Source organism: Acomys russatus, chromosome 26 (assembly GCF_903995435.1).
Source record: "Acomys russatus chromosome 26, mAcoRus1.1, whole genome shotgun sequence".
Classification (NCBI taxonomy): Eukaryota; Metazoa; Chordata; class Mammalia; order Rodentia; family Muridae; genus Acomys; species Acomys russatus.
The window spans coordinates 31,564,450-31,577,414 of record NC_067162.1 but is presented as its reverse complement, the minus strand read 5'-3'; the positions used below and the strand labels follow the sequence as shown (position 1 = coordinate 31,577,414).

The 12,965-nt window shown below is 47.0% G+C and overlaps 1 protein-coding gene and 1 non-coding gene across 2 annotated transcripts in view; both read right to left on the bottom strand.

The window, feature by feature from the left end:
* Positions 1-11,154, bottom strand: part of Sntb2 (syntrophin beta 2) — a 63,996-nt gene extending 52,842 nt beyond the window's left edge. Inside the window, 2 exon segments of the mRNA XM_051169297.1 lie at positions 10,536-10,617; positions 10,619-11,154. Of these exon segments, the coding sequence (XP_051025254.1) occupies positions 10,536-10,617; positions 10,619-11,062 (526 nt within the window). The 5' untranslated portion in view covers positions 11,063-11,154.
* Positions 2,636-2,743, bottom strand: LOC127209712 (small nucleolar RNA SNORA31). Its single transcript, XR_007833223.1, has one exon. It is a non-coding gene; the product is annotated as a small nucleolar RNA SNORA31 (small nucleolar RNA).
* Positions 11,155-12,965: the final 1,811 nt, after the last annotated feature.

The following is a 12,965-nucleotide window of genomic DNA, read 5'->3' as shown; positions in this document are numbered from 1 at the left end:
GTGCATCCACTGCTGCCAACCTAGAATTCTGTTCCCATCATGTCACTTCCTGGCTCACAAACTGCACCAGCCCTTCCATCTCTGCAACCTCTCCCTCCCTCCCTCTGCTGTCCTTTCCTTCTTGTGAACAAATATGCCCCAACTCTTCCCTACTTAAAACGATATAAGAAACAACCACAAAAGTGAAACTGTGTTCAACTCTGCCACCACATTTCTTTCATTCTGCTGAGCTCTTTAGAATTATGGTCCACTCCCTGCCCTCTGCTCTCTGCACCCTGCTATTCTCTATCAGACCCAGTGCACTCCTTATTTCACAGTTCCACCCCCTGTAAGTGTGCCTGCCTATCAGATGGCCATTGTGCCATGTTCTGCTCCCGTCTTCCTGTGCCACTTCTTCCTCTACCCTGGCTTTAAAAGCAGAGTTCCTACCAGATTCCATCCTGGTTCTACTTCTTTTTCATTTACATTACTCTCGATGACTTCATCCACAATTACCACCTCTACCCCGGTCTCCCATAAATATTCATCACCGTTCTGACATTTCTCTTGAGTAGACTTGTACTTCCGACCAGCTTCTGGCCTTTCCCACCAGGATGTCACATAAGTAACTCAATGTAACATGCCCTGAAATGAAGTTCTTTATCTTTACCTCAAACTAGTTGTCATACTCATTTAATGTCCCCCACCCCCATTCATTTTTGTTATTTAAGTCAGGGTCCCCAAGTCTCAAGTTTCCTACTGTTGACTCCCAAGGACTATGCACATGGGGTGTGCTCCCCTTTTCTTCTGGCTCACAACTGTCCAGCTTCCCAAGCCAGAAACCCATGACTTATGCTCCAATTCTTTCATATTTCAAATATTTTGGTTTGGTTTGGTCCTCCCCCCCCCCCCCCACGCACACCGAAGGTCCTAGAACTCAATTTGCAGACCAGATTGGCCTTGAACTCACAAAGATCCACCTGCCTCTGCCTCTTGAGTGCTGGGATTAAAGGAGTGAGCCACTACATACAGCCAGCTCTCCCTTTTCATTTTTTCTTTTTAGACAAGGCCTTGCTAAGTGGTCAAAGCTCACCCCAGCCAGATTCCCTTTGCAGCTCTAGCAGGTCCTCGATCCTCCCAGATAGCTGGGACTTCCAGGCTATGCCACCACCCTGACCAATATCAACACTTAAGTTTCCACTCCCCTGTCCCGTCTTTATGTTATTGGCAAAGCCTCAGAACTTGAGCTTCTCACCTCTATCTGTTGCCCTCACCCTTCAGCAGGCCTCCCTCATCTTAAGCACACGTGCAGCTTCCCAGGCCTAAGCCTTTTTGACAGTACATCCCTAATCACTAACAATTTGAGCAGACTCTCAAGAGTGAGCATCTATTAATGCTATATGTTATAAAGCATATATAACATATAGAAATAGAGCTCAGTGGTTAAGGGCACTGGCTGTTCTTCCAGAGGACCCTGCTCAGTTCCCAGCACCCATGTGGTAGCTCACAAGCATCAGGAACTCCAGTCTCATGGAATCTAACACCTTCTTCTGGCCTCTGTGGATACCAGGCACACATGTGGTATACAGACATACATTCAGGCAAAATACCATCATACAAAATAAATAAATAAATAAAATATGGAAATCAAGAAAGAATAAGATAAAGAAGAAAATAAAAAAAAAAAAGAAGAAAATACACATGAGGTCATTCTAGAATCAGCAGTTAGGTGACTCAAAGTGCAATATATATTAGGGTAAAGTTCATTGTTTATGATAATATAAGCATATCTGTTTTCAAATGGTCTCCTGACAATTTCACTTTCCAGACAGAGTTCTTGACAGATATAATGACCTCATCCTGTGGGAAAGAGCTAACATTAAGAGGGAAATATTGGATCTGGGTGTGGTGATTCATACCTTTAATCCCAGCACTTGAGAGGTAGAAGGAACTCTGCATTGGCCAGCATGGCCTACACAGGGAGCCCCTCCTCAAAAAATAAGAAAAAGAAAAAGAAGAAAGATATAGGAACAGGACGGATAGTTCAGCAGTTAAAAGCACTAGCTGTTCTTGCAGAGGACTTGGGTTCAGTTCCTAGCAACCACATGAAGGCTCACAACTGCCTGTAACTTCAGTTCCAGAGGATGTGATGCCGTCTTCTGGCCTCTGTGGGCCCTGCACATGCATGGTACACAGGCATACATGCAGGTAAAACATGAATACAGAATAAACAGGAATAAAAACCTAAATCTGGGTGTGGTGGTATGCCTTCAATCCCATTACTCCAGAGGCACAGGCAGGTAGATCTCTGGGTTTGAGGCTAGCCTGGTCTACAGAGAGTTCTAGGACATCCAGGGCTACACAGAGAAACCCTGTCTTGAAAAACAAACAAAGCCTTCAATCTATGGCTCCTTCATGCAAACCTCTATGCCATATGCTCATCTTGTGAAGATTAGTTCAAAGCAAATGATATAAGATGAATCTACTCAGCTAAAGTCAAGTAAACTGTAAAGTCAAGAATTGTATGTTCCAACCTGAGGCCAGCAGGCACATGAGGAAGGTCACCTCAGCCACCTCCTGCTCCTTCCCTCGGCACCTTGCCTGGTGTGCTAAGTGTGTAATGTCACATCTTTTTTTTTTCTTTTTCTGTACATATAGATGTACTCCCCAATTCAATCTGGACTGCCACAGAGACAAGCAGGAAGTGCAGGGAGGTTTTCTCTCGCATCCTAGTGCAAACATAATGTCACATCTTAAGATGAGAGAACCAATGTCATTTACAGATTAACCATTCATAAAGCTCAGCTTTCCTTTTCTTTTAAGGTTCGAGACCACCCTTAGCACCGCATACACAGCCCTGGGGATCTGCCTCTACCTTCTGGTGTTCTCTCCTAACATACATGTCCTAAGTTGAAGCTATCAGTCAGGAGCCTGAGGCACAAGGATCAAGAATTGGAACCCAGCTGGCTACACAAGATCTTGTCTCAAAATGACCACCTGATCATGCTTTGTGAAGGACCGTGTGTAAACTGCACACGGCACCAGCTTTCTTACCACCTACCTGTTTGCAGGGCAGTCTCACCTCTATGAAGGAAAGTATTTACCAAAACAGGCTATAACTGTCCTTTATTAGGCTAAGGGGTATACTGCAGGGATCACGTCCAATTTGGAATTCCCAGCATCTACCACATACCTTGTTCGCTATGGATACTAGTTAAATGCTGACTGACAGAATGAAAACGATCCAAATTCCCCTGGCTTTCACAGCCTTGCATAAATCTAATTGACTTCCCTTTCTTCCCTTGGGCCTGTACCAATTAGCTCTCTACTCCATTTCCTACTATATTTCATGCTCATTTGGCTTTTTTTCAAACTTCCCCCTCAACTTGGATTGGCTTCCATCTACAGTGAAGCTGTCTGCCCTTCCAGCCTAGGATCAAATTCCCCCGTCCTTCTAGAAGTCACATTCAACTATTCGATCCCTCAACTGATTATTCCCTTCAGAGAAATCTCATCAGATTACACATTTCAACAATTGTTCTCTAGTTGATGATCTTTTCTTTCTCCAACTTATTTGCTTGTATTTTTATTTTTTGAATATTTTATTTAATTTTAATTTATGTGCGTTGGTGTTAGGGTGTCAGATCTTGGAGTTACAGACAGTTGTGAGCTGCCATGTGGTTGATGGGAATTGAACCCTGGCCCTTTGGTGGTGCTCTTAACCACTGAGCCATCTCTCTGGTCCTATTTTTATTTTTTAAAGACAGGATCTTGCTTATGTGGCCTAGGAAGGCCTTACAACTTGCAATTCCCTTGCCTCACCTTCCTGACTGTTCGAATTAGGCATGTGCCAAGACACCTAGCTCTCTCTCCTCAACTACATGACCTCTTTCACGCTGCCAAGAACCAAAGCTTTTTCTACAGCTTTTTTGCACACAAACTTCTCAGTGCATGGCAGCACAATAAGACACAGGAGCCTGTGTGTAAGTCGACTGTGGAAAAGAGAAGGCACTGGAACAGGTTTTAGGCCCTTAGGTAACCTCAACCATCTCACTTAACCTCACTGGCTGTTTATTCCCCAATTCCATAGAGCAGACGTTACAGCTCTTAAAATTGCTGGGAAAGGCCAGTGAGACAGCTCAGCAGGTTAACAGTGCTTGCTACCAGCCCTGACAACCTCTCATCTACGTGGTGGAAGGAGAGCACAGACTCCCACAGGCACCTTCTGACCTCCAATGTGTGCCCCTCGGCATACATACACACACTCAAAATAAAATCTTTTAAAAGAGCCATATAGAGAGCAAATAGAAAACAGAGTAAAACTCATAGCTAGGCAGTGGTGGCATGGGCCTCCCAGCACTAGGGAAGCAGAGGCAGGCAGAGGCCAGCCTGGTCTTCAGAATGAGATTCAGGACAACCAGGGCTACACAGAGAAACCCTGTCCCAAAAATAAAAAACAAAAGCTGGGTGTGGTGGCACACACCTTTAATCCCAGCACTTGGGAGGCAGAGGCAGGTGGATTTCTGTAAATTCAAGGCCAGCCTGGTCTACAGAGTCCAGGACAGCCAAGGCTAACACAGAGAGACCCTGTCTCGAAAAACCAAAACCAAACAAACAAACAAAATATCAAAAACAAAAACCACCTCATAGATAGGGAGTATTATTTTTTGTTTGGTTAGTTACCTTAATGTGCTATCAAGCCAAGACACTGAACTGGCCTGTTAAAGTCAGCTCCAAACCACAGAATGTTCTCCCAACCACCAGCTATACCTCACACCCATGAACAAAGACACACATTTGATGCCAAGCCTAGTAACTCTCATCCAGAAAGTGCTCCACGGTAGGAAGACAGCAGTTTAAGCTGTCGATCGAGACCTAAATCATAGGTTAGATATGGTTCCTAGAAAACGTTCCCAGAAGTTTCATGACTGTTCTATTAGAATTACTTACTTTCCCATATCATGGTAATAATTCAGAGGGTATATTTAGCATGAAGGAGCCTCTATAAGAAATGTCTTGCAAGTTGGGTGTGGTGGTGCAGCCGCTAATCCCAGCACTTGGGAGGCAGAGGCAGGCTGATCTCTGTGAGTTCGAAGCCAGCCTGGTATCCAGAGCAAGTCCAGAACAGCCAAGGCTACACAAAGAAACCCTGTCTCAAAAACAAAACAACAACAACAACAAAGAAATGTCCTGGAAAGTAGCAGATGAATCAGGAGTTCAAGGCCATCCTCAGCTACATATCCAACTCAAGGCCAGGCTGTGCTACAGGAGACAGTTTCTCACGCAGTCATTGAAGGGAAGCAAAGAGAGGCTAAGGCAAAAAGAAACACAGCCTAACAATTTGGTTGTTCTTTAAGAGATTAAGCCAGGCGTGGTGGCGCACGCCTTTAATCCCAGCGCTCGGGAGACAGAGGCAGGCGGATCACTGTGAGTTCAAGGCCAGCCTGGTCTACAAAGTGAGTCCAGGATGGCCAAGGCTACACAGAGAAACCCTGTCTCGAAAAAACAAACAAACAAACAAACAAACAAAAGAGATTAATGAGGACTGGGCATGGCAGCATATGCAGAAGCAGGCAGATCTCTGAGTCCAAGGCCAGCCTGGTCTACACAGGGAGTTCCAGGCCAGCCTGTCTCCAAAAACAAAAAATGAAAACAAAACCACTAATAGGGGTTTCTTTTCAGAGTTGGGGAGAGTCAGGGTAAGAAAAAAGAAAACTGAGTAAATGTTTGAGAAGAAGCTGTAGGAACAAAGCCTTTACCTCTCCAAGCTAAGAGAGGACTCCTTTAGTCCCATTCCCTAGCCTCAGGCAACCAGACACTAAGGCTGCTGCTGACACGCGGGTGGCAAGAACGTGCCTGAAATTCCCTGCCCACACTACCAGAAGAATATTAGTATGCTATGTCAAGGCAAGGTTCCAGGCATCCAACAGAGGGACAGCATCACTTACGAATGTTTAAGGAGTAATGGCCCACTCCACTGCTTCCCGCACTCCCATCCTCTAAACTATGCTGTCCTCAAACAGCTGTCAATCCTCCTGGCTCCACCCTTCAATTGCTGGTTTCATCAGTGATCCTGTGGTGCCCTTGAAGCAACCCTTTTTCCTGCATTAATCTCCTATGTAGCAGGTTTTTTGCTGATTTTTTGGGAGGGGAGGTGGAACCAGGGTTCCTTTACATAGCCCTGTCTAACCTGAACTCACTATGTAGACAAGCTGGCTTCAAACTCAGGAATCCTGCTTGTCTCCCAAGTGCTGAGCTTAAAGATCCATGCAACCGTACTTTAAACTTTTTTTTTTTTTTTCGAGACAGGGTTTCTCTGTGTAGCCTTGGCTGTCCTAGACTCGCTTTGTAGTCCAGGCTGGCCTCAAACTCACAGCGATCCGCCTGCCTCTGCTTTAAACTTTTTTACAAGTGGCCTACCAGAGGCAAGCATGGTAGCAGAAACCTACCACCATGGCCCTTTGGAAGTAGAGGCAGAGGATCAGGAGTTCAAGACCAGATTCACAACATGAGGAGAAACTCTAGCTTAAGGGGGAAAAAAAGAAGAAGAAAACGAAAAAAGTAGCCTGTCTGGAGGAGACAACAGTTCTTAATTTTAGATCGTTCCACTGGCTCATTAATGACTCTGTTAGGGGATTTTGTATTTGAGCAATTTTATTTTTACATTCCTTGGCTTACACACGGAACACTACAAACTCCCCATACCAACTTACCCACACTCATATAAACAAAAATTGTTTGTCTTGCAAAAAAATTGGGAAAATAAAGTCTATAGGAGAAGTAAAAAGGCTTCCAAAAAATGTTACTATGCCACCACTTGTAACCCTGCTTCTAAAAGCACACAGCCCTATGAGTGAACTAATGAATACTGGGAAGCATTTACTAAATGGTTGTCAATTTACAGCTATGAATACCAGGTTCAAACCATTAATAAACAAACACCTCTTGTTTTGCATTTTAATATGGCATAAGGGTTGGGCTGTCTATCCACTATTATTGTGTACCACAAAAATGAATGAAATTCAGTATTCTGGCTCTAAGAATTTACACCCAGTTACTTACCTAGACCAGTGTCAAGGTACTTATTTAAAGTAACAATTACTGTTACAAACCTATGCCAATTTTGTGGCATTTTTACTTCTAACACTAATTTCTGGGCAGTGTCTGGCTCTACCTAAAATTGAGACATTATAAAAGTGGAGCAATGCAATTTCACAATTATAGCCTTTGGGAAAAAAATTACTGGCCATGGTGGTGCATCCCTTTAATCCTGGCACTCAGGAGGCAGAGGCAGGCATATCTCTGAGTTTGAGGGTAGCCTGGTCTACAGAGTGAGTTCCAGGACAGCCGGAACTACAAGAGAAACCCTGTCTCAAAAAAAAAAAAAAAAAAAAAAAAAAAAAAAAACAACAACAACAACAAAAAATACTCCCCCCAAAAAACCCCAAACCAAACAAACAAGGAACCCCCCCCAAAAAACCTTAAAAAACAAACAAATTAACACTCAGTTGGGCATGGTGCATGCCTGTAATCCCACCACTTGGGGCGGCAGAAGTAGGTGGATCTCTGTGAGTTCAAGGCCAGCCTGGCATTGAAAAGAGAAACAAAAAGATAATTATTTTACTAAGTTATAACTCTGGCCTCTTAGTTTGATGATTTTTGTCTTCAACCCCAACCCTTCCCTTCAGTTCTCCTGAGAGTCCAGGATACCCAAGGACCCTGTCTCAAAAAACCAAACCAAGCAAACAAACAAAAGTTAACATTCTTAGCCGGGTGTGGTGGTGCACGTCTTTAATCCCAGCACTCGGGAGGCAGAGGCAGGCAGATCGCTGTGAGTTTGAGGCCAGCCTGGTCTACAAAGTGAGTCCAGGATGGCCAAGGCTACACAGAGAAACCCTGTCTTGAAAAACCAAAAAAAAAAAAAAAAGTTAACATTCTTTAATTATGTGTACATGTCTGTGCAGGTGCCAGAGTGTTAGATGCCCTAAAACTGGGGTTCTGGGGAGTTGTGGGCAACCTGATGTGCACACTGAAAACTGAACTGGAGGCCTCTGAAAAAGTACAGGGTCTCTTACCCACTGAGCCATCTCTCTAACCCCATGTTCTTTCTTTCCTTCTTTTTTGGTTTTTCAAAGACAGCGTTTCTCTGCCTACCTGTCCTGGAACTCACTCTGTAGACTAAGCTGGCCTTGATCTTAGAGCTCCATCTGCCTCCGCCTCCTCAGTGCTGGGATTAAAGGTGTGCACCACCGCGCGTGGCTACCATATCATTTCTTTATAAACTAATTTTTCCCAGTATCACAGATTTACAAAAGAGTGAAAGCTGAGGCTGGAGATAGCTCAGCAGGTAGTACACTGGCTGCTCTTACAGAGGACCCACATCGGGTGGCTCACAATCACCTGTAACTCGAGTCCCAGTGGATCTGACACTCTCTTGTGGGGCACAGCTATACAAGTAGGTGAAACACTCATATGCACAAAATAATTTTTAAAAATTTTAAGTGAAAACTGAGGTGGATGTGGAGGTGCATGCATGCCTGTAAATCCCAGCAGAAAGATGGCCACTCTGAGGCCAGCCTGGCCTGAATGTGTAAAACACACACACACACACACATGCGCTGGGTATGGTGGAACATGCCTTTAGCAGATCAATATCTGTGAATTTCAGGCCAACAAAAACCAAACAAACAAGCAAAAAAATAAAAATTATTTTACTAAGTTATAATTCTGGCCTCTTAGTTTGATGACTTTCTCCCCAGTCCCATCCCTTCCCTTCAGTTCTCCTGCCAGTAATCATTCCTGACTCATCTCTGCACATTTACGTGCAACACTTCCTTAAAGATCTGGCTCAAAATTTCGCTTCTTGACCGGGCACAGTGGCAAACGCCTACAATCCCACTTAAGGAGACAGAGGCAGGTGGATCTCTGTGAGTCTACAAATCAAGTCCAGGACAGCCAAAGCTACACAAAAAAACGAAACCCTGTCTCAAAACACCCTCGCCCCCCCCACACACACAAAAAAGAGACTCCTTGGAAGTCCCTCATAGGCTAAACCCATTTTTTGTTGTTGTTGTTGTTTTGTTTTTTTGAGACAGGGTTTCTCTGTGTAGTCTTGGCTGTTCTGGGCTCCCTTTGTAGACCAGGCTGGCCTCAAACTCACAGTGATCCGCCTGCCTCTGCCTCCCGAGTGCTGGGATTAAAGGCGTGGGCCACCACGCACCCATTTTCATTTAAAAATAAATAAATAAATAAATATTTTTTTAATGGAGTCCCACTGTGTAGCCCTAGCTGTTCTGGAACTCTATGTAGACCAGGCCCTTAAACACAGAGATCTGTCTGCCTCTGCCTCTGCCTCTTGAGTGAAGAGTGTGAACCACCCCAACCACTACCATCAAATACTTCTTAAATTTGTAATCCCTTAGCATCTTGTAGTTTCTACTACAGAACCAAGTACTTAATGCTTTTCCTCCCTAGAAGTTGTTTTGCATTTTCTATCGTTTCCCCACACAGAGGTAGTAAAAATAGGGACAGCGCCTTTCACATTCTCTAGTATACAGCTAGCAGCAGTAAATGCTCCTGGAATGACTGACTCCACAGCAGAAATGAAGCCGGACGTGCAATTATTTCCGAAGCAAGCAACTGGCTTTTCACTCTTATCACCGTCAACATGCATCAGTCTCTGGAGATGAGATTTAATCCAAACTCCGAGTTGCATCAATTCATATGAAACAGAGCACCCAGATCACACCCACATTTAAGGTAAAGAAGGCTATTTGCACATTTCCTGTGATGGTACGGTTTCGGGATTCTTATAAAATGCCTAGTGGTCTTCGAGGCAGCACGCCTGAAAGCGGTAGGAAGCTGGCACCAGTCTCTTGCAAAAGAGGCGAAACTCTAGTTGGCAGTAAAATGCTCAAACACGTGAGCCTCCACTGTTAAACAAGGCTCATTAACCACACAAACTTGCTGCATCAGCTCTCTGCCTTCCAAGTAGTGCTATGATCTCCTCTGCTTATTGTTGAGAGCCAATGATGGGTTAAATTCCCATAAATTAACCAGTGCTTTGGTGGTTTGCCCAAGCAAACTGCTGGCATCGGTGTGGATGGATTTAATAGACCCGCTCTCCCGGGGAGCCCGAGGTGACTAAAGAAAGAGCCCAACCAACGCTTCCCAGCACGCAAAAAGGAGACTGCAGAACTCAAGCCTAGCGCTCTCCTGGTAGTTAGTGCTTAGTGTCAGCTTATCGTGCAAGAGGGGTGAGCTTCGCATGCGGCTGCTGTCCGTCCCCCCACCCCCACACACACCCTTCACCACCCCCCCCCCAAATCTCAGCTGAGTCTCGCTAAGGGGCGGCAGAGCAACTCTTCGGTGGCTGCCCAACTTTCTCCTCGCTGGACGCATCAGTTTTTCCACACGGCAGAGCCCCACAAGAGGAGGACTAGTGGCTGAAGTGGAGTGAACCGGCTCGCCCCGCACAAGCGTCGGGGTAGCAGAAACCAAGTGCGCACTAGCGAGCCCAGGCCGCCACCCGCCGCCTCCCGGCCGGCCCCGCTCACCCTCCAGCAGCACCTCCTTGCCCGCACGCTTCAGCGCCTGCACGGCCTGGTCGTGGGTGGCCTGGCGCAGGTCTGTGCCGTTTCACCGACAGGATGGCGTCGCCCAGCCGCAGCGCCCGGCTCTGGTCGGCCGCCAGCCCAGGGAAGATCTTGGAGATGAGGATCGGCATCCGGTTCTCGCGGCCGCCCTTGATGCTGATGCCCAGGCCGCCCGCCTCCTGCTTCACCACTCGCACTCGGCGCACGGGCGGCGAGGCGCCCGCCTCCCCCGCGGGGCCCCGGGGCGGCGCGGGCGGGCTGGGCGGCCCCAGGCCGCGGTTCGGACTCCCGGGTAGCGAGTCGCCCCCGCCGCCGCCGCCGTTCGGGAGACCGTTGAAGGCGGCCGCCGGCGGCTCAGGCTCGACCGCCGCAGCGTCGCCGGTCAGGCTCAGGCTCTCGCCACTGAGTTCGGCCACCACTCGTACCCAGCGCTCCCTCAGAAGCAGCTCCACCAGCCCCGCTTTGGTGGCCCGCGTCCACACCGCCATGGCCGGCCCTGCTCCCGCGACCGCCGTCGCTGCAGCTCCCCCGATTCCAGTCAGGCAGCCTCGGCGCTTCCCCCTTCCCGCCTGAGGGGGGCGGACCCCTCCCCCCCCACCGGATTCATTATTCATGAGGGACACGCCCACTTTCCGGAGGGGCGGGGGAAGGCCGGCGAGGCCGCTTCCGGGAGGTGAAGTCCTGGTTCTCCGAAAGCTCTCGGTAGGTGGGCAGCGGCTAGCCCTGCTAGGCTTCTCACAGTCCTTTGCATGGTTCCCCGGGACCTCTTCGAACTCCTGACTACTTCTACGAGAGCTGCCCGGGCAAGGAGAGCAAAGTCAGCGTGGAGAAGCACTTTGCGATCCTGCAGGGCCGGGTGGCGGATTCGTTCTTGCAATGATTGGTTCATTGCAAAAGCCCTGAGCGCTCTGAGGTGTGCTGGGTCTCCTTTTAAGGCCCTGGAGACAGGCTGAATAAAATGCACCACAGCTGAGAGAGCTTGTGGTCTAATGGGAAAGAATAGCAGAGGCAGCCAACTAGGTGTGATTCTCTGTGGTTAACAGACTGTACAAACGTCCCTAGGACAGGATAAAAAGAACCTATGGTTATTCTTGGGGCGAGCACATCTTTGTCACAAAGATGACAGTGGAGAGAACGGCACAAGCAGAGGACACAGCTTAAGTGAACATACATCCAAAGGCATGAATCCGAGGCTTTGTCACTGCTTCTTTAAATCACCTGTTTACTTGCCAGTAATTAGAGGCTTCTTTAGCACCAGGAAGCCACAGTATGCAGGGTCAAAGACATTTGCAGCATGGTGATGTTTTAGAGTTCCCTCCAGAGGAACAGACGAACATGGTGCAAGATTAGCCACAAGAATATGGGACTAAATTCCACAATCTGCCATCTGCAGCCCCGGGAAAGTTGGCTGGGATGCTCTGGATCCAAATGCAAAGACGTGGAGACCAGAGGAACCGATGGCAGAAGTCTGAAGATACAGGGCTGGAGGCCTGAGGAGGGGATGGAGGAGGAAAGCGGCTACGTAAAAGCTGGCCCAGGCCATGGAAAACTAGGAGCACTGAAGTGTACGAGAAGACGGATGTCCCAGTTTCCCCAAAGAGGAGCAAACCCCAGGTCTTATTGTTCCATTGCCCGCCTCACCTCATTGGCTGGTGTCTGTTCACAGTGTTGAGGACAGTCGTCTTTACTCAGGCCACCATGCAAATGATTTCTTCCAGAGACACAGACACACCCAGAAATGTTTTACCTCTGTCTATACAGGCATCTTTTAGTCCGGTCAAGTGAACACAAGAAATTAACCATCTGTGATGTTTACTTAGGAAGTTGCCTCAGTTCCAATGTGAACAAAAACATAGGGTTAGTGGAAGTGGGTAGTGTGTGTAAAAAGCTACAGACAGCAAAATACTGAAGAGTTTGGTGTTGAACTGGTAGGACTTGCTGATCTCAGTCTGGATTCCCGTTGCTTTTTTGGGAGCGTATGCTGATGAACATCCCAGAAACTGTACAAAGAGTTGTTATCTCAAGAGTCTGTGATTTTGCCTAATTGCAGAGCCAATAACCAAAAACTCTATGTAATGAGCATAGTTTAAAAAAAAAAAAAAGGCCAATCCGGGCGTGGTGGTGCACACATTTAATCCCAGCATTTGGGAGGCAGCAGCAGGTGGATCTCTGTGAGTTCAAGGCCAACCTGGTCTACACAGAGAAACCCTGTCTCGATAAAACCAAAATAAAATAAAGTAAATAAATCCAGAAACCACAATGCTGAGACTGTAAGTTTTCAGCAAAATCATTATGACCAAGATGCCCTCTAACTTTTCTTTAGCAGTAGAAGAAAAATTTCCCATGGTTTCTTCTGGGCAGAGACAGGGAACAAACAGAAGGAGTGCGCAT